This window comes from Manacus vitellinus, unplaced genomic scaffold (assembly GCF_001715985.3).
Source record: "Manacus vitellinus isolate BGI_N305 unplaced genomic scaffold, ASM171598v3 scaffold_6_pilon, whole genome shotgun sequence".
NCBI classification, from domain to species: Eukaryota; Metazoa; Chordata; class Aves; order Passeriformes; family Pipridae; genus Manacus; species Manacus vitellinus.
In genome coordinates, this window is record NW_021940750.1 from 20,195,950 (window position 1) to 20,220,649 (window position 24,700).

At 44.6% G+C, this 24,700-nt stretch overlaps 1 protein-coding gene across 1 annotated transcript in view; it reads right to left on the minus strand.

Annotated features, from left to right (window-relative positions):
• Positions 1-10,648: 10,648 nt before the first annotated feature.
• The window catches only part of TGFB3 (transforming growth factor beta 3), a 21,545-nt gene continuing 7,493 nt past the window's right edge, over positions 10,649-24,700 (minus strand). Inside the window, exons 2-7 of the mRNA XM_029964133.1 lie at positions 19,246-19,409; positions 17,762-17,891; positions 16,118-16,225; positions 15,141-15,312; positions 14,446-14,599; positions 10,649-12,092 (exon numbers count right to left, since the gene is read on the minus strand). Of these exons, the coding sequence (XP_029819993.1) occupies positions 11,934-12,092; positions 14,446-14,599; positions 15,141-15,312; positions 16,118-16,225; positions 17,762-17,891; positions 19,246-19,409 (887 nt within the window). The 3' untranslated portion in view covers positions 10,649-11,933. The remainder of the gene's footprint in view (positions 12,093-14,445; positions 14,600-15,140; positions 15,313-16,117; positions 16,226-17,761; positions 17,892-19,245; positions 19,410-24,700) is intronic.

Genomic DNA, 24,700 nt, shown 5'->3' on the forward strand with positions numbered 1-24,700 from the left:
GCAATTTCAGTTATTAATTCACACCCCCAAAATATTTGCTGTCATTTTACTGAACAGGATTTTAAATCTGTCTTTATGTTTCACTGTCGGATGCTTATATTCTGTGTGGCTTATTTTGTGTTTTGATTTCTGTTTGTTTAGGCTTTATAAACTTTTTTAATTGGCAGATATTTTCAGACCCAAGCTTGAATCCTAAGGCCCAGGTGGCTCTTATCAGTTGCAGTAGTGGCTTGGTGAAGCACTCCAGCCACTAAATTAAAATTTGCCTAACATTATGAAAGTTAGTTTGCTTGTGTAAGAAAACAACATCAGCAGCTGGAAAATGTATTGGAGAGAAGATCCATCCATCCTTAAAATGAACAGGAAGCAGCTTCAGCTCTGGCTCTTTGTTGGTGCCCGGATAAAGGAAAACTCATTATTTTGCAACTTCTGCCTTGTCCAACACCCAGGAGTATGATTTCAATTCTCAAAGGGTACAGAATCTCCCTTTGCTTGTATCAGAGTCCTCTGAGATTGGATTCAACATCCTGTTTGACATCTTTTCTTATTCCATAGCTGCTCTATCATTTATAGCCTGTATAGTCAGTGTTAAGAGATCATTCTAATCTGTTGGCAAGTAGATAATGATCAACTCAAAGGGCTGACAGAAGAAACCATGTCAGAAGGGAAAAGTGTTTTCTCTTGAAACGATTGTGTTCCTGTCCACTCTTGAATTCTGCATATTTTCTGTCACTCAAGACCAGATAGATTGAGAGAAGATTAAATAATTATGTTCATACCATCACTTCCTTAAAGCATGAATTTTTCTGTTCCACTCACACATATGAAACACATTGAATACTTCACTTGTCCAAAATACAGCTCTCTGATATAGCTGCTTCCTTCATTGGCTTATCTTTCATTTCTGTTAGACAGTCATGATCCTGTTGGGATTTCTTTGCATTTTTTCAGCTGTGTTCTTCATGCATCTCTACAGCATTTTTCTGCTGCCTGTGCTGCCAATCACATATAATCAGTGACCAAGAGATTTGTAAAATCTTGTGAAGTTATGTTCAGACCATGTCCTTTCTGTCTGTAATCATTGAATTCCACCCATAGGTCTTGAAGATAGATGTTTCTACTGGTGCATCAAATTGTTGGCTCATGATTAGTGAAAGTTTGGTTGCAGAGTTTGTTACTTCAGACTTCTGCACATCCTCAGCAGCTGTGGACTTCAAGACCTTGGGTCTGTCTTCTCACAGCCTACTCTGCTATGTGTGGTATTGGCTGTAGCTTCCAGCTCCATTCTGGAAATTTTGGAGGGGCTACTTCCCTATAAGATTTAGCTTCAGTAAATAACAATTCTGTTCCTTTTTTCCTCCTGAAGGATCTGAGTTATCCTTATTCCACTGGGTTTCATGTGCAGGATTGAGTAGCTATAGGATATACATCCTTGTGGAACTCTCATGTCTGTTTTTGTTCTCTAGTTTGTTTTTTTAGGTTATCACAGTCACCACTGAAAACTATAGAGATGTTTGAAGGACAGAGATTTAAATACAGTTAGCCCAGGAAAGGTGATTGTCTTATGAGAATTATTGGCAGAAGCAGCATTGTTACATCTTTGTCAAGAAAATTACCAGTTAATGCTGACTTTAATTAATTGTTTTGCAGCTTTGCCAATCCCCCACCCACTCATTTTGGGATAATAATTTGTACTCAGTTATAGCCATGTTTTCTGAACTTCTTTGCATTGCATGTTAGATGTAGCCCGCCTCACACCTGTAACTGTGATGACTTAGTAGCAGTATGTCAAACATCCTGTCTCTAAGATTTTTTAACTATTCAGAAAAATGCACAGTGCAGTCTATGACCATCATTTTGAAGGGATGAATTTTGTCAGCATCAGGAGAGTGAAGCCTTGCATCCTTTGCCCCTGGAAAATTTTTCTTGTTTTCAACAAATACAAAAAACCCCTAGGGGTATCAAGACTGGTCGTTTACCTGAAGCCAAACACCTAGACCTTAAACTGCTGTTCATTCTCAGGCTATGTTAGGGCAGCCAGAGCATCAAAGGACATAGCAGTATTCCTTTGCCTTGGGAATCTGCTGATCCCAGCTCTGAGCACAAACGCTGTTACATTGAGATCATGTGCAATAGAGAATCAGGAACAAATCTTGTGATTCCAGTCTCTTATTTTTTCCATCTCCCCGTATTCCTCAGCCTGGAGTCCATATATGTCTTTGTGCATGGTGGGTGCTGCTACTGAAAGATAACATATGCATTTTGTCTCTTCACAGCTCTGCTACCTCCATGTCTGTCCCTTTTCAAAAACCTCTCAGAGCGTGCTTCAGTTAAGAGGTTCAGTGGGAAGGCATAGAACTGTTTCCCACACAACTTGGGAGAGCAGGCATTTTATAGGAAGTGTCTTCTAGTACAAGGGAGGAAAGTAGAATAGCAAAGCATTTTGGATTTATAATAGTTGCACAAGGGGAATAGAATTATATATGTGTTCCTCAAGTGCAGATTATTTTTTCTCTACTTTTTTGACATTAACTTCCCTGTATTCTTCAACGAGTTTCATCAAAAGTGCCTTTTTTTACTGTGAGAAAAGAAAATTACAAGTAGAATGCCCCAACAGTCATTTAGAATCTGGTTCAGTGGTGACACTGAAAAATGTAATTGAGGGATTCTCCTCTTCTGTGATGTTTGCATCACTTCTAAATTATGCACCCTGTTCTAATGACAGAGAATCAGATTTGTTAGTCTTGAAAGGAGTAATGTGTACATCAGAGTCCTGGAGGGTGAGGTAATGCAGAGCTCACGCAGCATTTTGTGCTGTGTTTAGCTGATGAGCATACTACAACATAAAAATTAAGGGAGAGGTATTAGATTCTCCTTTCCAGAAGAGCTGACTTGTACTCACTACATGAAGTATTAAGTTCCCTTTTACGTGTTTTATCTTGGCCTTTAAAACATCCTCACAAGTCATGTGAGTGCCATCAGTGGGAGAGCACATGACACTAGATAGAGCACTTAGTCTTGGATGCCAGCAAGACATCCTGAAATTATCTAGTCTTGAGAACAGAATGTTTTTGGGCAATCATGGTTTGTTGGAAATGCTCCTCATTATGATGCTTGAAAGGTTGACATACATATCTCCCATACTGGTTCCACACTGTGAAAGGAGGTTTTGGTATCAAGACCTTTGTTTACGAGTAGGAATTTCAGTGCTGTGCCTCTTCCTCATATCAAAATATGGAGTTTCAATATGCATGGAGTTGAATGGCTGGCAGTGCTAGACCATTCTTCTTCTTTACCTGTGAAGGAGATCATTGACTTACAGATGACTTTACAGAACAGACTTGGATTCTCAGCCCTCATTCTTTCAGGCCTGTACCTTGTACTAATACAACAGTTCCAGTAATTTTGGATTATTTGCTAGAAACAAAAGTAGTCTGGCTCCTGACTTATTTTTTTTAAGGTTTACTTGATAAAACTGCCAAGGACTTTTTTCCTCAGTCAGTCCTACATTTGCTGCTCATAATAATCCTGGACTCACTGTTTAAATCTGGATAGGTTATTTGCTGCTGTTTAAATAGTTGGATTTTTGATTGCAGTAAATGGCTGATTAATCCTCTTCATACTGTTTCCTTTCTGAATGCATTATTCCTGTGGATCTGTCATAAGTTTCTTCCAAAAGAAGCTTCTGAGGCTTTATTTAAATATGGGACTTGAATTCCTTTTCTTCTTTCTAGAACCTTATGTTTCTAAAGCTGAAACATCTTAATGAACCTGGTAACTGGTTTCTTCCCACTTTAGAACATGCTGTCTTTTCCACAGAATGAAGTTTCCCTGCTGACTTAGAGATGAGCAGTTAGGAAACACATACTGATCTCAAAATTGTTGGATTCTGAGTCTCTCTGTATAGCTGTAATGCAGGAGGACAAACTCCACTGAACTAAAGGTGAAAAGACACCAAGTCTGCCCTGAAAAGTCTGCTCTGTCTATTACCTTACCAAAAAAATGTTTTACTGGCCCTCATTGAAACAGAGTTTTCACTGCTGTTTCCAATTTAAAGGAGAGAATCACTGATCAGTATGGAGACCCTGGTGTGAAGCTTTTGCCAGTGGTATTCAGTGAATCATAGGGGTTCCCTAGGGAGAAGAGTATACTTAACAGGGCCTCTTCTCTACAAGTTCATGCCTACAGCACACACAATGAGCTTGAGAAATCTAATATTCTTTGAAAAGAAGTGGCTTGTTTATCTAACCTATCAGACAAACAAATCAAATTGGCCTTAAAAAAGCCAAATTTGATGCAATCGTTAAGAATTTAGGGGCTGTTAAAAATGCATCTTTTATTAACAAAATTTTTATAATTTGTTTGAGGCAGCTGAAAGAGGCGCTGTTATCTCTAAAAACAATTTCAGCACTGTGCTTAGCCTTTTGCCTGCTCCTGTTCTGGGATGTGCAATGGAAGACAACTCCAGAACATTAGTTCAATTTAGTGCCCCTGCAAGAGTATTTTAAAAAATCTTATTTCACCACAGTTATAGCAGGGGTAAAGTGTAGTCTCCTTCCTGCACACTAAGAGGAGACAAGTTACTGTACTTAGTGTAGTTATGTTGAAAAGTCATAAAATCTCCCCAAAATATGTTTTGAGGTGATTGAATAAATCCCTGTGTCTTGACTACTATCATGTCAAAAGTCAGGAGGGAATCTTTGAAAAGTTCCTGTACTGCCAAGTCCAAACTGTCACTCTCTCATTTTCCTATAAAATTGTTTTTTTTCTGAGATTGAGGAAGAAAAATGACAAGGGATTTTTCCACATTGTTTCCAGTAATTACTGCATAAGGTTCACCTCATGGATTTCAAGTGGTTTTGCCTTATTTATATGATCTTCTGAAAATGTCATGTATACATTTTGTCCATGATACCAGCTAGGAATATTTTTTTCTTATCCACAGACCTACAAAACTCGGGTCTCCATATGTTTACTAAAAATTTCTTTTGAAAAATATCTAAGAATAAAAATTGTTGACTGTTCCTGCCAAATTGTGGCCCAGCAAGTTTCTTGGGTCTTTTGAATGATGACTTGGCTGAAGGCAGGTGAAATGGATAAAAATTAGGACAATTTAAAATGTGTTAGCACGTTGTAACTGTTGCCACACCATCCTTCCCTGAGATTTTATTGCCATCTCCTTTGTTTTGTTTCTCTTTGTTGTTCTGTTCATTTGTTTCTAGTTCTTCAGATGAGCATGATAGAGCACTTAGCATGGTAGTGTCCAAATGAGATCTTCAGATCCTGAACCATACTTCAGAAATTTCTGTAGCAAGTCTCCAGATGTCAAATTGTGTCATGCAAGGCAGTTTGTTGCAAGCTGGGTGTCTTCCAAAGACTCTTGTGAGTCAGACTGTCTGCTACTGCTTTCCTCCACAAGTGGAGTTTCTTACAAATCCTTGAAAACAATGGATATCTCCCAAGCATCTAGCCTACCTGCAAGAGGGTTTCGGCACTTCAAAAGACCAATCTTTTGTTTCAAGAAAGGACCAGAACATGGTTACCAAGACATTCCCCAGTCATTACACCATGTGCATTGCACAAATCCTGTAAGATTTGCCCCTGGCTGCACAGCAAATCTTTGTTTTGACTGCTTCCTGAAGAGGAGAAAAAAGAAATCCTTCCTGAAAAATGTCAGGAAATCTCTGGTTTGATATCACCCAGCTGGCTTCTTTCATCAAATGATGTACATGCACCGGCCATGATATATTATTATAATGCCTCATGCTGATTTCTGTATCTGATTAATGAGTTTCTAAACAGGTAGTGAGAAATGGCTGACTGTTGGCAGACCAGATGAAGGAAGTCACCTTTGCTTTCTGCAGCATGCCCAATGCCTACTTGTTAATTATTTCTTGCACTGGCCTCTGTGGACAGCAATGAGGTATCATCTTCCTTTTCTTCCCTCACACATGAAGGATGGGATGCCATCCAGAGGGACCTGGGCAAGCTCAAGATGTGGGCCCATGGGAACCTCATGAGGTTTGACAAGACACAAGTATAAGGTGCTGCACCTGGCTCAGGGCAACCCTTAGTATCAGTACAGGCTGGGGGAGGAACAGATCGAGAGTGGCCCTGCTGAGAAGGACTTGGGAGTGCTGGTGGATGAGAGGCTGGACATGACCTGGCAGTGTGCACTTGCAGCCCAGAAAGCCAAATGTATCCTGAGCTGCATCAAAAGCAGTGTGAGCAGCAGGTCCAGGGAGGTGATTCTACCCCTCTACTCCACTCTGGTGAGAGCCCAACTGCAGTGCCGTGTCCAGCTCTGTGGTCCCCAGCACAAGAAGGATATCAAGCTGTTGGAGCGAGTCCAGAGGAGTGCCAGCAAGGTGATTAGAGGGATGGAGCACCTTACCTATGAGGAAAGGCTGAGAGAATTGGGTTTGTCAGCCTGGAAAAGAGACAGCTTAGGGGTGACCTAACTGTGGCCTTCCAGTACCTGAAGGAAGCCTACAAGAAAGACGAGAGGGACTTTTTACAAGAGCATGTCAGAAGAGTGACAGGATAAAATGGAATGGATTTAAATTAAAAGAGAGTAAGTTTAGATTAGATATTAGGAAAACATTCTTTACTGTGAGGATGGTGAGGCACTGGAACAGGTTGCCCAGAGAAGTTGTGGATGCCCTGTCCATGGAGGTGTTCAAGGCCAGGCTAGGTAGAGCTCTGAGTAACCTGGTCTAGTGACTCCTGCCATAGCAGGGGGATTGGAACTGGATGATTTTTAAGGTCCCTTCCAACCCAAAGCATTCTATGATTCTATGATCTTGCCTAGTCAACTAAGTGGAATGAGAGACAAAGAATATCACCTTGCACAAAGACCACTACGCTCCTGAAAGGGGGAGAAATCAGTCTTTGTCTTCAGAAGGTACCACTTCAAAGACTGGTATTCCTGGGTAATAGTTCAACAGTACCAGCATAAACCATAAGGGACAGAATTTCTGCCTGAAAGCTGTTCACTAAGTCTGCAGGATATGGGAAACTAAGCATATGTTGTGGGGGTTTTTTTGCCACAAACCACAGCTGTAAATAAACCGTTATTCTGTACTAGATAGAAAGGTCCTTATCCCTAAGTGTATTTTCCTTGAAATGATACTGGGCCCAGTATGAGGCCCAGCTGCTTGACTGAATGCTTTCAGACCACCATTTTTGCATCTTCCCAAAGCAACCTAGCCCTAGATAAGGGTGTTCTAAAAGCAGATGAATAGCTGAGGTCTGTAATCTTGGAAACTGGTTTTTCCTGGAAACACACTGTGACATCCAAAGTGCTGTACCATAATTCTTGATGAAATTATGGGCATTAGTGGCATCTCAAATGCATTACTATCATTTAGGTAATGGCAACAATTAATTAGCAATTTTCATTTGCTGTATTTCTTGTTGCTATACCAGAATTCATTTCTAAGACAATCTGTTATCCAATGAGTAAACTGTCTCATCTCTTCTAGATTGACTTGTTACATGATAAAGGATCTTGCATTTGTACAGGGCATCTGAAGCCTCTCTTCAAAAAAGGACAAGAGACACTGAGCTTAGTTATTTCCATCTCTCACTTCTGGAATTGCATTGAAACTGAACCAGAGTTTAAACAACTTCCTGTATACAAAAGAAAATATTGGTAAAGCAGAGATCTGAAAGTCCAGGTTTTCTTTTACTAAACATAATAATTTCATATAGCTTTTGACCAATATTTTCTAGTGATTTTGAATGTAAAAGTAAAAATTTAATAGATGTTATCTTTAAAGAATTAGATGGCAGATTTTGCTCCTTGTGCTATATCCAAATTGCTGCCGTTACTCTAAACCACAATTCATGTTGTTTATAGGCAATCCATAAAAGCACAAATTAGTATAGTTTTGCAAGCATGTAGATAGAGCGCTGTTGACTCTGTATGTATTGAAAACTTTACCTTCTTGGTTGATTTCATTGCCTTTCAATCACCTGTTAGAGAAGACAAGACAGAACTATAGATATGATGTTTTGGGTGCCACTAAAAACACTTGGAGTGGGCAAGAAGCCTTTTCTGCACAATGGAGCTGGCCCTAGAGCTGCATCCTGGTCACCGTGTGATACTGAACCTGCCCTGCATTGGACCTGAGACCATACTGAAGACATCTGCCTCCTAAGACATTGCAATGGATCCTCTTCTGTTGTGGGATGGCTGTAGTGATTTCATTTGCACAGTAGTCTTGAGCCAGGAGACCTGTATGTTGCTCTGATGAGGATACTTTAGTCACAGGCAAGGAAAGCTTCAGAGCAACACAGAAAGGTAAGGATCTGTGAACTGAGAAAATGAAAATTTGGTAGCTACAACAGAGAGATGTGAGACAGGACCGAGCAGAACAGAGCTATGATGTTGCCAGAGTAGTGGACAAGTATGTTTGTCCTCTGTATCTTATATTACTTTTGGGCACAGTTCATCTTTTTGATTGAGTGTATTGACGTACGTTGGTTATGGAAAGGTGAAACAAAAAGCAGCATATTCCAGTTCGCACAGTGACAACAGGGATGTGCTTTATGTAAATGCAGTGAGATAGCCAGAGATCATCCAACCCAGGGAACAAAGACACGGGGAACAAAGACACATTTAGTCTGCAAAGACTATTCTTTGCTGAAGTGTAAGTGTACATTCCTGTACTCACTGAAGCAGTGTTCCTATCTGAGCTCTACAATACATGACAACCTGAAAAGCAAGGTTTAAGCCTTTTACATGCTATAATAGAGTTTGCCACAGAGAAACAGGGACGACACAGATGGTTGTTTGATCATCTGTGCAGGATCTGCCTTATGGCACTACAGAATAGGTTTTTTTCACCATTGATCTTTGTTAAAGAGACAAAGTGTGCTGGGCTTGTTTTCATCAGCTTTTGTTTGTTTCTGCAAACAAAAAGGGAACTGTTGAGAGCTGTATTCAGTGTTGGCAATGAAGATCCCACTTTTTCTTTCCCATTGTCTTCTTCAATTTGCTAGCTAGTAACAGCATATAAAAAACTGCCCTCTGCCTTCTCACACAATTGTCCTGAAACATTTTGGTATGCCTGCACCCAGGAGAGTATTCAATCAGTTATTAAACCTGATGTAGCTAGTATAGTTTGTTGCTGAATTATAGCTAGAACACCCCTAAAAATGCTATTTTAATTTTAAGAAAATTATTCTGGAGCCTGTCTTACCAGTCTAATTCTCAAATGTTGCTAGGGAAATGGAAGGCTGGGCAGAGAAGCAGTAACTGAAATGTGTGTGATTTCAAAGATTACTGTACCCATGAGCGTACTTGTGTCCACACTGGTTGGACACACCAAGACTCTTCTCCCCTGATTGCCATTTTGCTTCTTTTGCCAAGAGGCAAAAGGCTTGGTTCTTCTGCCACTGAGGAACAGCAGTGAAGAAGGGCCAGTAAGACAGACCCACCCCAAGGGGCTGCCAGGCTTAATCTGTGGGTGATTCCAATGTGTTCCAAGTGCCACGTAGGACTTCCAGCTGTGCAAGTGTTCTAGCTCAACCCTTTGCAGCTCCCCTTCCTCTTTTGTTTGGGGTTTCCCCCCCCCCCCCCCCGTTTACTAGCAAGGAAGCCCTTCAAGTGGATGGGGAACAGAGCCAGCCCAGGGCTCAGGAGGAACAATGACCAAAATGCAGCTTGTAAACCAAAACCTCCTGAGGGGCTGCTACTAAAAGGAGATCAGAGAGAATTCCTATGCCAATAGGCATCTGGATTTCCCCCACACACACACCCCCCTCCCCCGTGGAAGCCACTAAATTTCTGGCCTATCAGCATGGCAGTGTAGTTGTAATTTGCTCCCTCCTTGGCAGGCGGCAGGGAAGCATGGGCACGGAGAGCTGTATAGGGCACAGCCAATACCGTAGTGCTGCAGGACTGATCAGAGCTGCACCTTTCATCATCACACCAATGACATGGGTCAGAGAGCCCCAGAGAGATGAAAGAGATAAAGCCAAGTGCTGGGGAGCGCCTCTATCAGAGCATGTGTGCCCCAGCCAGAATGTCACACAGGCTGGCAGGCTCCCTCCACTGACCCACCCTTGCTAACCTCTAGCCAGCTGGTGATAGTGCAGGAAGGGTTGTTTACAGTTTATTAAGATGTTTGAGTTTACATGTTATGGCAGCCTCACATGAGGTATTAGGAAGGAGCCACTATTGTGAAGGGCTTGATGGAAGAGCTGAATTCTGAGCTGACTCTGGAGAGCCCTGGCCACAAGCAATTAACCAGCTAGGTGTCGTTTTACACTCAGTTGCTGGGGACCAGGAATTGGGAGGGGACAGGGAGGAGCCTCCGTGGTCTCTGGAACATGACTGAGTAGTTGTAGTTTGGGGAATCAGATACAGCCTCTGAGTCTCATGTGGCATGCAACCACCAGAGATTTTACCCCTGGGAAATGGCTGAAAAAGCCCATTTAAAAGAGTACACTGATTTCCTGCCTGGGCAACATGTGTAATCTTTTTTATGAGCATCTGGAATGTTCACGGTAAATGAGGAGGAACAGTGTGTTATTCACCTGTACGTACAGGTCTATACTGGCAGATCATATATGTTCAAATGGACATAGGGCATTTGTCAGCTGCACCACCCTGGGTATTTAAACAGTATTGTTGGAAGTGTTTTACATTTGAAGGGAGCTTTATATGAATCTATCAAAAGCAGATGCCAGAGGTAATATACATGTCTGAAGGACTAGGGTGAGACAGGGCACATATACACAAGGCGCAGTTTGCGGGTAACATGGAATTTCCATTTTGGGATTCTCTTGCCAACCTAAATTCTGTCTGTTCTTTTGAGGAGACATTTTGGAAAGCGTAAAAATTTTAGACTGAGTATGCCACAGTGGTAGCACTTTAAAAACAGCAAATCATCTAACTCTCCAACAAACAACTTGCTTGTGAAAAAATTAGCATCTCCCCCCAAAATATTTATTTTTTTGCAAAGTTTTTGAGATTACTATTTTTTAAGTCTTGGCAGGTGAGACCTGGGTCATGTTCAGGTCATCATGCAGAACAGGTGCAGACCACCCCAAAGCACCTCACAAACCACAACAGACAAGAGGTCCTCAGGGTGTGTCAGATCACGAATGAATGGGCCCAATATTCAGGTACCCCCAGATATTGCTCCTGCCCTCACCCGAAACCATCTCTTAGAAAATCCAGGAAGGTGAAAGAGCTGGATGGAGACACCAGACCCTCTGAAAATGGACTCAGCACCCTCTTTCCTTGTATTTGCCCACCCTCAGTACGCTGGCTGGGAGCCTTGCAGTTTGCATGTGGAAACCAACAGGCAGGATGTGTCAGCTGAACTTAGAGGTTTGGCAGACATGGTTTCAGTTGCAGGACTCTTGGATCACAGCTCTGAGGAACAAAAGTCTTTATCTCTGAGCATTTCTTCTCTCAGCAACTTCCCATCTTGGTGCATTTTCCTTCTCTAAAGAAACTTTCAAGGTTTCCTCCTACAGGGAAAGCCTTAGTACTTCAAGCCAGTGGGGAGGGCTAAGGTCTTAAGATAGCTAAAGCTAGAATAGAAAACATCTCCCCATTTCCATTCCCCCTTGCACCTGCTTTCTCATTCTCATTTTCCCAGCTCAACCACCCAGCATTCAAATACACAGCAGTTGCTCCACCTTATCCTCCACTTCCGCACCAACTGTCCAGCCATTTTGGAGAGTGGCCTTTGTGTCACCAAAGTAACTCCTAGAAGGAACGCTGCACTGCCAAGACAACCAAGAAGTGTTCCAGAAGAGATCCCCAAAGGCTGTCAGACTTTAAGCCACAGGGTTTGGCACTTGGCCCTCAGCATGCGTAGTCTCTGACCCCCAGTTCTCTTTGTGTTAGCCTGGGAGCAGGAGAGTGGGTGCTGACAGTTTTTCTCTTGGCTTTGGGTGGGCCAGGGGGCCTTTCAGCTGCATTTGCAGGATTTCACCACCATGTTGGAGAGCTGCTCCACTTTGGGGTTCCTCCCAACATAGTACAAGATAGTGAGCGGCTCCAGGTCCTGGGGCACACAGCAGGGTGAAGCAGATGCCTCAGGGTTCAGCGTGTTGTATAAACCCAGAACCTGCAGAAACAAAGTAAATGTGGTGACAAAGTCAGGAATATGTTTCAGTTGGTTGAGGACAGGATGGGGCTGCAAAGTCAACAGGCCTCCAAATGTTTGGAGTAAGCTCATCAGAGGGTATTTCCCTGAATTGAGGAATACTGCCCTGTCACTTCCTGATCATGGCCTGCTTCTAAAGGGTCTCACCTGCCCTGGCCTGACTTTTATGACTTTGTTTTTTAACTGTAATAGCCTGTGACTGATGCCTAAGGGTTGAAGGAGTACAAGTAGTTGTCTCCTTTCATCTCTAATTTGGTAGAGCAGAATGTCACAATTTTTGCTTTTAACAAGGCTGGGTGTAACCAGCCTGGGGCCACGTTGTTTTTGATTCTATGAAGAAACCAGAAGAAAGAGTATCAGTGCTGCTTATTTCAACCAACATCTCCAGATAGCATTGGATGGATCCCAGTCTTCTCAAGTATCCACAATTCCCTCCCAGCTTTGAACTGTCTGATGCCTTCCCCCTCCACTCCATCCTCCAAGTCATTACACTACAATGCAGGAGCCAGGAGTGTGTCCTGTGGGACCCCACTGGATTCTTCCTCCCAGCTGGCCCCAGCCCACAGATGACTGTACACTGCAGCCATGTAACCAATACAAAACAGTTGCCATGTTTCTTGTCAGAGGTGACCACTTCTCTGCAGTACACAGCTTCTTGAGTTGTGGCACCAAAACATGATCTCACCTGCTCTACTGTGGTCTCTTTAGTGCTTATCTGGTATAAACGACAGGGTCTGGCACATTGTATTTTAACTACTTTACAGTCTTCGGGGATGGGAATTGCTAAGGATACATCCTGTTCTATGATCCAGATCTATGTAATCACAGTTGTTGTGGCAAAAATTCTCTGGGATACCCAGCAAAGTACCCCTGGCTGTACCACATGCTCTGGGGCTACTCTACTCAACAGCAAGTTAAACAGACTGGTAAGAAGTTGTCTTTTCACCATGTTCTTCCTAGTGCTGGCAAGCTGTCAGCAGCTATATTGTTCTAAAGGTTTCTATGATCACTTCACTGACCTTAATGCTTGATTGTTTCCTCTCTTGCTCAAGAACAGAACATTAGGAACCATTCTAAAATCTACTTTCTCTCACTGATTCTGGCCAGTTATCTACTAGAGAGCTTCTCAGGACAACCAGATGGTAAAGCTACATGCCCACTACCCTTTCAAAGCTGTTCATTCCCTTGCTTTGTCTTGTGCTTAATGCCCAGCATCTGTTCACTCCTTCATTCCCACAAATCAGCTGCTCCTACTGATATTAGTCCTTGAGCTTCAGTGAACCTTACTGCTGTGCAGACTCTCAAGCTGTCAAGAAAATGTTAGCATCTTTTCTGCAATATCACCTTTACCTAGTCATCCATTCTTCAGCTGAAAGTACTTTTTCCAGTAATTCTTTTAGTGAAATCTGAAGCTAAGTTGCTAGTGAGCTGTTGCATTATCTGGATTGCTGCCTTTTCTCTTCTGTGGACAGCAGCACAGGATTTTCCTCTGGCTTTTCCTGCTTCAGCAGTGGACTGACTGATCCTTAGTCTGTCTTCTCTTCTTGATACTTTTCCAATGCCTGTGCTCTTCTGTTGCTTTTATTTTCTTCCACTCTAGCCAGGCTCAGATTGTATTCTTCCCAAAGACTGACCAGTCTACTCATGTTAAAGACAGGTTATGTGTAAATTACCTAAAGACATTGCTTTCTGCCAGTTTTTACTCACAAATCTCACTGCCTAATAGGTTCCTCCCTGCTGTAGGTCAGGTATAAATCCTACTGGAAAGGATACCTGTGCAGAAAGGAGATCTTACTGAATGGCTGTATTCACTTCTAGACAGGGACATGGATTTCCCTTCACTTTTGGGCTACAGCTGCCCCTGTGGTAGCAAATGGCATGCATGTGCCATTGCACAACAGTTTTCCATTACAACCTGGCATAGAACATAGAGAAATCCTCTATCCAGTGCAAACAGCAGGAGAAATTTAGGCAGAATTGATATTTGATGTGAACAATTCAGTTAATACTATGGCCATTGCCAAATAAGTACCCTAAAACCATCAGTCCTGCTGTTTCACATCTTATCCAAGAGACAACAGCATCCTTCTCCTCAACATTTGCCTGAAAGCTCGGACTCAGTATGGACTCCAAAGGAAGCACATTCTTCCCCCTGAACCACCTTGGCTTTTTTCTGCAGTTTCCTTGAAATGGTTTTTACAAATATTGATCTGAACTGCTTTTGCTGCTTTGAAGAGACTAGATATTGATCAGACTTAAGGAGGAAGGGGGAACCACAGCCACAAGCCTTGACAGGATAATATAATGGATGTACCGTGCTGCGAGTGGTGTCTGCGCTGCGGAGGTACGGGCAAGGGCCCGAACAAAAGTTAGCAAAGTAGCCCTTGGGCTCATGGACCCATTTCCAGCCAAGGTCCTGTCGGAAGTCAATGTACAGAGGACGCACGCAGCAGTTCTCCTCCAGGTTCCTGAAACACAGTATTGGAACACAGTGAATGCAAAGGGGGGCCTTACATGCGACTGCAAGATGCAACTTCCCAAGCAGAAGGACTAGTATCAGCAGTGCCCAATGGGACGTGGTGTTTGCGTGTGCCAAGTGCGGAGGAGCGGCACAGGCAAGCGGTAGTGGGGCAGCTCAGCAGCCTGGCACAGCTTGTGCCTGCTGGCAGGCAGCTTGCCCACCACTCCAGAGAGGCAGCACCCAGCTGCTCTAGCAACCAACAGGGGGCTGAGGCAGATCCCTGCCCACACTGGGCTCCAGGAAGGTGCTTGCAAGTCTCTTCGAGCCAGGGGCTCAGCCAGAAGCACATTGCAACTCTGCGGAAATGGCCAGCAGACCCTTCTAGGACACCACAAGGAATAGCTGGCCAAGCTGTGCTCCTCAGGCGGCCCTTCTGGCACCATGGTGACCCACAACCCCCTTGGAAGAGCTCTGCCTTTCCCAGAGGCATGGAGTCTCACCAGGCTTACCCACCTCAGGCATAGGATCCAGGCATGATTCCCACTTACCGGAAACAGTAGTTGGTATCCAGGGCCCGTTTCTTTCTCTGGCCTCCCAACACTGGGCTCTCCAGTCGATGTGAGGGTAACATCATCAAGATGAGGTGGGGATTATGCAAGTCTTTCTGCTTCTTCAGGCGCCCCAAGTCCCCACGGCCATAGTCATCCTCACTGTCAATGCCTTCAGAGAAGAAGAGGATTCACAAAAAAGAAATCAACATGGAAGTGGAGGATGCAACAAAACTTCAATGCATTTAACACTCTCTTGAACCAGGTGAAAGGGATTCAGGCACCACGTCCACTTACTCTGGGACTTCTTCCCTCACAGGGACCCCTTTATTTCTGGTGAATTTGACTGCTGCAGGCCTGAAATAGAGGCTTACGGGCCACCTGTTTTACCATTTGCAAACTGCTGGTGGGGCCATTAATCCATCCCACTCACTCCTGGCTTTTGTCCCAGGACAGGCAGAAAGATGAATGGTTTAAAGAAGATGTCAGATAATTGGCACTCGGCAGAACAGCCTCAGAAATGGAGCCTGTGGGGGCCAGTGGCTGCTGCCCAGGGCTGCAAGCCAGGAGGTTCCTAGTTCTGAGGCCAGCCAAGCCACTGACTCTCTGAGCCACCTCACACGGGATGCCTAACTTCCGTGTGTTTCAGTCACCCTAACTGGAAAGCAGAGCCTCTGTGGAAACCTGAGAAGGCATCAAGCTGAACTTCCCAGAGAGACACTGTAATGCAAAATTATTCCTTTCTGCAGACACTCATGCAAGCCCACCCAGCCTGCTCTTACTTTCTTCCTTTTGTAACCTATGTATATAGCGGATATGCCCGTATAATGAACATGCAAACCCATATGTGTATGCTTTAAGACAAATGTTGCACAGTGTAAAATGCTCAAATATGCAAAGCAAGACCTAATTTTTTTCTTTAGATGCTCCAGGCTTTCACTTCCCCAACAGCCTCCCCTGACCCAGCTCTTTATCACCTTTGAACTTGATCTCCAGGACCTCATGCAAACTCTCCAAGATGTCCCCGTTGGGCTGAAAAGTATGGCAAGGACAATGTATGCTAATTTCCAGGCCAAGGTTGGACTCTGCAAAGAAGACGACTCTGTGAGACACAGTCTTTCTCAGCTGCAACAGCTCCTGGCACAAGGAAGTCTCACGGAGGACATGTACTGTGCTAATTCCTAGACAGTGGGCTAGTTTCAAAGTCAGGGATGCTATCAGAGTTGAGGAATGGAAGCTGCTTTGGAAAGGAGAATAGAAAGCAAAATCCTCCAATTTCACCTGTGCCAAAAGCCTTGCTCTTGTTAAAGGGAACTTTTCTGGGCAGATAAGAAGAGTGCTCCTGGTTACAATTTTTTTAGGCTATTCAGCGTAAATTTTGACTTTGTGAGCTTCAGGGAGCTCCACTGGAAAAAAAATATTTTGAATAGCTGGCTTGTGGTTGTCTGTTAAATCAGTTTTGCCATCCTTGGTACCTCTATTATCTGGCTTCTGGCTAGTGTCTGAAGGAGAGACCTGAAAATAAGTGAGTTGGATATGGACAAGTAATTTCATTGGAAGCACTCTTCTCAGCAGCTGCAACCTCCTGTTTTGTTGAACTGCTAGCGGTCTAAGTCACACAGACTTTCCAGAGGCAAGTCTATTTTCATAATAACTTCCCGGACCAGTCATGCTGTGTGGGCCTGACTAAAGGAACACAAGACTCTTATGAAAGCTCCTTTTTTATGTTGTGCCATGAATTAAAACATCTGGCTCCCTGGGGCATTGACAAGGTGCCTAGCACCTTTTTTCCTCAGCGCTATATATATTCTCTAATGTCTTGTCAGCTAGTGTGCCTACCCAGAGCTCACTGCAGTTCCAGCCCTGAACTCCAGCCATCAGGACACAACTTGATTGCTTGAAATAGGAGAAGCCTGCAAGCCCACAGCTTACCCTTCCAGGGAGCGGCTGCTTGCCAGTACCTGCATTCCAGTCTTCAGTGGCACCTAGCTTCTATCTGTGAGGCCAGTCCAGCTGTGAGTCATGATGCCTTATCCTCCAGCTGTGAATGGGGTCAGTGTTCTTGCTAGGAGCTGCCCCATAACTATCTGTTGGGCTGCCCAGTGGTGGCAGAGGTATGTTCTCTGCAGTGTTAAGGCCTCCACGTTTCTATGTATGTCAGCTTCACCTTTATACCTGACAAGCTGTAAACAGCTAAATAAGCCAGGATCCTTGCTGCTTTTTCCCCTACTATATTTGCTCTAATCCACATGAAAATTAAAGCAGAGCATTCCTCATTTTCTAAGTATTACAGATTATAGTCTAGACAAGCAGAGGGGTCCCCTCTGGGCTTAGAATTGAACCAAAAGAAGTTTCAGCATCTCTCAGTGAAAACAGTTTCCTCCTCCAGTTCTGACTCAACCGGCAGAGCTACACAGTGGGGCCTCCAGGGCAGAGCTAGGAATCTAGCAAACGTCACACACTGAGGAAGCTCTCTGGAGGAAGGCTTGTTCTCAGACTGAAAGAAGCTGTCCTCTATGTGAACCAAGCTCCTGCAACAAGGGGAGCAGAGAGATACTCCTGTCAACATGGATCCACATTTCTATGGATGCCTTGGCACCCGGTCCAGCTAAGACCCCTACCTCTGTGCAGAAGCCACTCACGCACAGTCTCGGTGACATCAAAGGACAGCCACTCAGGGGAGCCCCGTGTCTGCACATTCCTGCCACTGAGGTACCGCTGCTTCGCTATGTGCTCATCCGGACGAAGGATCTGTGTCAGGAGGAGTGGTAGAAAAAATCAGCCAGTGCCGTGCATAAATAAGGGATAGTCTTCAGGCCTTTTTCTTCCATGTGCTAAAAACTAATTCAGAAGGTTGGTCCTGGCAAGTGAGACACCAGGAATACCCTGGCACAGGTAAGAAGGACATGCTTCAAATCAACCTGAAGTCCAGAGAACTACACAACCCTGATTTCTGTGTCCTAAGCAGCCTGTCTCAATTCAGCATTGTTTTGGGGCACACATCCAGAGGCAGAAGCATACAGCCATTGATCTAAGGGGTGGGTTTCTTTCAGTATACACCTGTGGGATGTGGATCTGGATTTCAGAGTAGAACCAGCAATGGACAATAGAGCATCTGGCCACAGATCCCTTGCCCAGCAAGCCTATTTACTGAGTCCTCACTGTGGTGTTTTCAAGTTTTCTACTCTCTTCAACTTCTATCAAAACACACCAGGGCTGATCGTTTGGAGACCTCTCCCTCTGTTCTGACATCTCTTCCTATTTCCAGACAACTGCAGCCTGTTCTGCGGGACACCAGGTTGACTCCACAGAGCACTGAACTTACAGAGAAGCTCTGAGATCGCCTCCTTGTCAGTTGTGTCATCTGGTAGAGAATTGTTCTGACCTTTGAAGCTTCCAGGAAGTCCTCAAGAGCACCCACAGGGCAATTTTAGAGGCACTCTTACAGCAAAGTGGACAGACACGAGCCTGCGGGAATGTGCTGCCCGAATGCTAAACTATACCATTAGTTGGGTGGTCCGCTCTGGCCTAAGACCACTTCCAAGCCTGAACCAGACCTTATTCTGCCATAGGAGTCCATAAATTCAAAGCAAACTCCAGATAAGTACCTGGATTAACAGTGACATGAACTGTGTCCCTGAGGAGCTGCTGCTGAAGGGAACATTGAAAGCAAGCACTACTTTTCTAGTAAGTCAGAGACAAGACAGAGAGCTCCACCCATTGGATTAGTACCAATTGTACTGTGACAGCCAAAGGAACAAAACTGCCAAGGGACCTATGCATGCAGATGTGGCAGAAGGGTCAGGGCTGCTCCACTTGTGAGGAGCTTCCCTTCCAAACCCCTTCTCAGTGCAGCAAAGAGCTGCAGTGGGCACCATGCCAGGATGCCCAACGCAGACAGCCAATACGAGTGGGAAAAGGACAGCATCACATTGTAAAAGGGTAGAAAGGTGACTATCACTACATATGCTGGAAGAAGCCTGGGTTACAGCATTCAATTTCTTCTCTCTCTCTTCTGTGGCTCTGCACATATCAACTGAGGCAACCATTAAGGAGACAAGCTATTCTGGGCTCAGGCACTGGGGAAGGTAATAACAATACCCACCTGGAAAAGCTCGATGCGTTGCTCACTGCGTTTAGAGCTTGGGTTGGGCACACGCAGCACACGAAACTCAGCTCGGAATAAGTTGGTGCTGTTCTTCTCTGCCGAAGACACGTTAAAGCGGAACACGTTGGAGGTGACACCTTTTGGACAAATGCCCAACTCATCTAGGAGAAAGAAATAGAGAGACTGAAAACCACAGCTCTGTGGGACAGGATCTCAAATAAATATTGTTTGAAAAAGAGCTTTCCAGTAGAGCTTTCCAGAAACATCTTGCCACCTGTGAAGCATGGCTATCTAGATGAAGATAACACAGGATGAATTCACTCACATTTCCTCTACATTGCAACATTTTGCAAATATACCCACTACTGCCACTGTTATTTTAATGCCACAAGATAGAGAATCAGTAGAGATCGACCACAGTATATTTATTATTGTCTCCTAACTACTCATCAAATATTGCTAATGCTAATGAGTCAGCTGCATCCAAAACGACAACCCCAGCCCAGACAATGGGGCAACTTCACTTGCAGTTAGTGGGGCCTATTCCCAACAATGAGGATGGTGTGATTCTGCTCATGATGGAGACATGAAGCCACACAGGAGGTGATTGCTGTTGAATCTTAGTTTTACAAACCTTGACACTGTCTCCTAGAATGGAAGCCAGCCAATGTCTACAAAGCATGAGACGTGGAAGACTCTTTAGGGCAGCAACTATGCAATATGTACTGAAAGAACTGGGTTTTAAGATCAGCTCTCACTCATGACCTGGAGAATGAATTAATGAATAGTGCTAGGCCTGTGGACATCAGACACATGGGCAGTAAATAACACAGCAATCCTCTGCCTTCATGTGTGCCTGCTAAACACAAAAATCCATTTTACATATGCTTCAAAAGAGAGTAGGTAAAAGCTGTGCAGACCAGAGTCCTCAAGAGAAAATAAAGCTCTTCAATGGGACCATTTTGGTCTCGTGGAAGTCTTTGTTGTTGCTGTTGTTCCTTTCCTATTGACCTGATTAGCCTTCAAGGCTCTAGCATCATGAAGGCTTCCTGCAGACAAGACACAACAGCTCCTGCTCTACGCCCACATGCAGGTTTGTTTGCAGCCCTACAGAGCCTCTCATATGACCTCTGACTGTTGTCCAGTGCAACACAGGGCTCCTATCAGCTGATATTTGTTTCTAAACAAACAAAAAGAAACAGAAAGAAAAACTTATCACCTGTTCCCAGACATAGTTCCAGCCTCTGACAAATAGACAAGAAGCCCTAGCTGGAGTAACCTTCAAATTACATTCCTAGAGTTCTGCAGGCCTCTCTATTCACACCACCATCATCCCCCCTGAGAAACAGCTTCTGAAGATGGGCTAGTGTGAAACAGCAACAGAGCATAGAGATTCACTTTCTGTGCCAAATTCTGATGTGAGCAACACGAATGCATTTCCAGAGTCACATCCATGAAGGTGAAGGTTTTCCTGTTGAGCTACACTCGGATTCAGCAAGCAGGAAGGAGCCTGCCAGTTTTCAAGGATGTGTTCTTAGGGTGATGAAATTTTACTCAATAAACTAATGACCACATGCTCACACTGGGCTTTAACTGGAGGAGGTTTTGTCATTAGTGCTACAGAAAAGAACAACTCTCCCATAGGGGAAAGTCTCTGGCTGTTATTGAAGAGATGGCTGTTCACTAATGCCAGGAGACCAAACCCCACTGCAGCCATGAGCTGGTATGCTCAGCCCAACATCCCTGCAGTGCAGAATACACCAAGCCACACACAGACACCTGCTGTGGGGATTCCACCTGTGACCAGTTCTAGGTTTGATGCCACAGAAAAGCCCAGAAGAAAACCCAAGCTCTCATTAAACACCAAAGACATCTTCCTAGCTGAAGTCTAACACTGATAACTATTTTGTGTCCTAGACCTAGGCAGATACTGTGTTTTAATACTTCCTGAAGCTGTCTTGCACTCCTAGCCCTATTAACAGCGCTATTAACAACATGCTCTTCCATTTCAGACCTGCCTGTCCATAAGGAGTTGTCATCGTTGTGGTGGTCAATAAAAGAAAATACACAGACAGTCTAGTTCCAAGAAACAAGACAGGAGAAGAAAGAACTTTTATTGTAACAGAATACTGACTCTTATAGCCCTTGGCATAACACACATGTTAAAACTACCATTGGTGTTTTTTCATAAACATACATCACAATTGGCTGCCCTGCATCACACCATGATGATTCAGCATTTACAGAGTTACAGTGACTTGTTTAGCTCTGTCTTCCTTCCAACAGACCTGCTGTCAACCCTGACAAGGAGTGTCTCAAAAATCATCAGAAATGCCTTTTTACATCAGACCAGTGGTCAGTCAAGCTCAGGATGTTTCCAACAGTCGTGCTTTATGTGACAATCTGTTTAGAGACTGCAGATCTGGTCCTACAGCACAGTGCAGATGAGAGACAAATAATTTAGAGTGTATCATCTCCTTAAGATTTTTTGCTAAATTAGGCAGCCATGGTGGCAAGACATTACTGTATCTACTGTATTTCACCTACTGTCCCCACATTACTTTCTACCTACTTACTCCCCTTTTAGGGTGCTGGTCTTGGGAGACCTTCCCAGTGAAAACAGTAATAGCTCTCTTACCTTCCCTATGAAGCTTCATGTTCTCTTTGTACCCTGGGAACAAGCCCTCAGTGATGCGGAGATGGAGCTGTGACCTGTGTTTCACTCTGAACCACTGTGAGGCTGGAGCCTGCTTCTCATAGCAGGGTGTTCAGGATATAGGTCTCATTCCCAGGAAACTGACAATTTTGAGGCAGTTTTTTTTGCACAAGGTCACAGGCAAAGGCAGCAAGGGGATTTTTCGGGAAACTTGGTCCAGTCCCAGCTGAGGTGTGTTAATCACACTGGAATCCAGACATGTTCACCTACCAGCACAGAACAAAGCCTGCTGACAGTACTTTTGCAAGCTCTTCCAGTCCACAACACTCAGTGGCAGCAACCAAGCCTGGACACAGTGAATCTGTGACACCCTGTGCAGCCATGCCAGGCTATGTCTCATATGACAGAATGCATCCTCACAACTAGACCCTGCTATTACTGTGTAGCCCAGAGCTGTTCACTGCACAAATGATGAGACCAGTAGCCTCTCAGTGTGGATAATGTGATACAGGGATCAGGTTTTTTTGTGAGCTTCCATCTTCCTATCACTGCTGTCAACAAGGTTCAGGTTCACCACATGCTGCCGATCCAGCAGAAATGCCTGCTGTTTCTGGCCAGCCCCAGGAAGGCTGATGGCTCTGCAGTTCAAGTTTGATGAGAAGGAAAGGCAGGCTGTCTGTGAGCAGGTATTGCCTTGATCTATATTACACCACTGAATCACCAAGGTGTTTCATGCCAAAGCTGCATAACTTTGGTAAAAAAAAAAACTGATCCATCTGGAACTCTGCAGGTGGCAGGTTTGGAGAAAAGAGATGCTTGGCCCCAGTGACCCATGACTTTAATTGCCTTGTGTCTCAAGCTGCCTTGGAAAATGGCATGTGTTTTTCCTCAGGAAGGTAAGCGAAAAGCCATGAGCAGGACTGTTGCAGATGCTCTCTAAGTTTGAATCTAATCAAGTTAAAGGGGTCTGATCCCTATGAGTTTTAGGAGATCCCTAAAGTGAACGGCTGGTCAAAAGGGAATTATTCTCTGAAACAAAGTCCCTTATCATTCAGGCAATGTGCCTGAGAGGCACAGGAGGAAGACTATTCCATGAGTCACCAAACAGCTCAGAGAAGGGATGGGGAACCTGGTCCTGAATATCTGTCCTTCCTAGAAGGATATACTTCCTATTTTTGCTCCTCAGCTCTCCTCACTTTTGAGCCTTCAGACTCTGAGACTTTCTCTGAGCCAATGAGCTGCTTGACTAATAATCTGGAGCTAGAACAGTTCGTGTGAGTGTGCACGCATTTCAGACTTGTCTGTATCATCCTTGCAGTTCCTTCAACGGAGCGGTCCTCCCCTCTCCCTCCCCCCCGAGAGGAGACTGGCTTTAGCTCAGAGCATGCTCTGAGATCACCGCCTGGCACAGTGACAGAGTCATGGGAAAGTTGAACACCAGCCACTTCTGAAGACACAGGGCCAAATTCAGCCATGGTGTAAGCAACGAAACTCCCCAGGTTTCAAAAGGAGCGCTTGACACCACGATATGTCTGGAGCTAATCTCTCCCAGTGTGACCAAATTCTAAAGTTCTGAGTTGTGGCATCTACATTACCCACTCCCAGAAATTTAATCTCAGCACTGCTTAGTCTTTTGAACTCACTGCTCCAGTGTCCTATGGGGATGTGGGACAGAATCATTCATTTACATAGGCATTTTCCCCCACCCACAGTCCATGCTCACCGTTCCTTATTCTGCATCACTTTTTCATTTCTCTTTCCCCTCAATCGTATCTAAATTCACTCCTTTGACTTCACCTGCTGCTGTTGTGCTTTCAGTTTCCTTCCCCAAAACACATGGGTGTGTAGCATGGCTGTACTATTTTGCAGACACTTGGTTTCCCCATATGTTTAGAATTTCACAAGTGACACTTCAGTAGGTCAAAAATGTTGAAATACAGGTAAGCTGCTATACCCTGTGCACTTTCTGTTCCTTGAGTCTTGGTGTCTCCTGAGCTACGAGCTAATCATGACCACATGGAGTGCAGTCTGCTAGAGATCAAGTAAAATTTGTTGCCTTACCACATTGTAGCTCTTATTCCAGCTCATCATATGTCAAGATTAACATAAACCTGGCAGAGTAACTGCATTTTGACACTGCCTACACCAAGTCACAGCTCCTCCCCAGAACTGCTGGTGTTCCAGTCATGTCCCCAGAACTGCACTAAGTCACAGGAGAACACCCTGGATAGTGGCATGACTGCAACTTCCAATCCCAAGGAATCCCAAGCACAGACCAAAATGACTGCTTCTGCCTACATGTGCTCAGCATCTGCAATCTGCTTTGGGTTCATGTCTGCTCAGTCTCTGTCTTTGCATCTGCTCAGCTTCTGCACCTGAATCTGTTTAGTGTCCACATCTGGGCCTGTGCATCATCTCCTCCGCACCTGCTCAACATCTGCCGTGTTTTCCTAATGCCTAGGGGTCCCTTTCACATCACTGTCTGCTTTACACTTGCTCAGCACTCGTGTTCTTCTCTACTCGCTCTCTGAACCCTCACACTAACCGAGTAATATCCTCGTCAGTGTCCTCCAAGCAGAGTCTCTTCAGAGTGCCTCTCCACCTTCTCTACTGCCGGCGCGGGTGCTGCACGGACCGGACAGGTTGCCTGTCTCTGCGGCAGGCGCTGGAGCTTCAGCAAGGAGGAGTTCCTCTACCTGCTCGTCACCCAAACACCAGACCTGCGACTCCTCCCAGCCCGGTGCGCAGCGTTCACCCCAACACCCGCGTTGCCTCCTCCCCTGCTGCTTTCCCACC